Consider the following 516-nt stretch of genomic DNA (forward strand, 5'->3'; position numbering starts at 1 on the left):
AACCCCCAGCTGCTTATTTGGCGTAGGAATCTGGACAGTTTCCCAAACCGCCCCCCATTTGCTCCTCCTGCAGAGTCCATGATCCTGCTGGGCTCCATCGAGCGCACCGAGCTCCAGGCCGTCTTCGACTGGTGGCTCTCGGCCGAGAGGCGAGTGTTCGAGAGGGGTCAGAGTTCACCGACCTCCAAGGTCAGCTGGGAGTCCTTCAGCTTCGTGGACGAGGAGGGAGGAGACGAGAGCGGCACCAAGGTGAGCAAACTCACCTTTAACCCCTGAACCCCAAGAAGTTACCTCAACGGGGCTCAGTTTAGATATAATATAATATAAAGTCCTGCAGCTCTGTGGAAACATGGAGGAGACAGAACTCAGAGATGTCTTCTGTCATTAGGACACAGAATGATGGAAACCAGAGAAAAACATTTGATTACCTATTTTACAAAAGTGTTAAAACCTGGAACCAACATCAGTGTCCACAGACGTTACCGACACTATAAAACATGGAGGCTCCACGTCCTG

General features: G+C 51.4%; 1 protein-coding gene across 1 annotated transcript in view; it reads left to right on the top strand.

Annotated features, from left to right (window-relative positions):
- Window positions 1-516, top strand: part of LOC103369470 (chloride channel protein 1-like) — a 51,971-nt gene that overhangs the window by 45,564 nt on the left and 5,891 nt on the right. The window contains exon 14 of the mRNA XM_008298192.1: window positions 74-249. Within this exon, the coding sequence (XP_008296414.1) occupies window positions 74-249 (176 nt within the window). The remainder of the gene's footprint in view (window positions 1-73; window positions 250-516) is intronic.

This window comes from Stegastes partitus, unplaced genomic scaffold, assembly GCF_000690725.1.
Source record: "Stegastes partitus isolate 25-593 unplaced genomic scaffold, Stegastes_partitus-1.0.2 Scaffold1292, whole genome shotgun sequence".
Classification (NCBI taxonomy): Eukaryota; Metazoa; Chordata; class Actinopteri; family Pomacentridae; genus Stegastes; species Stegastes partitus.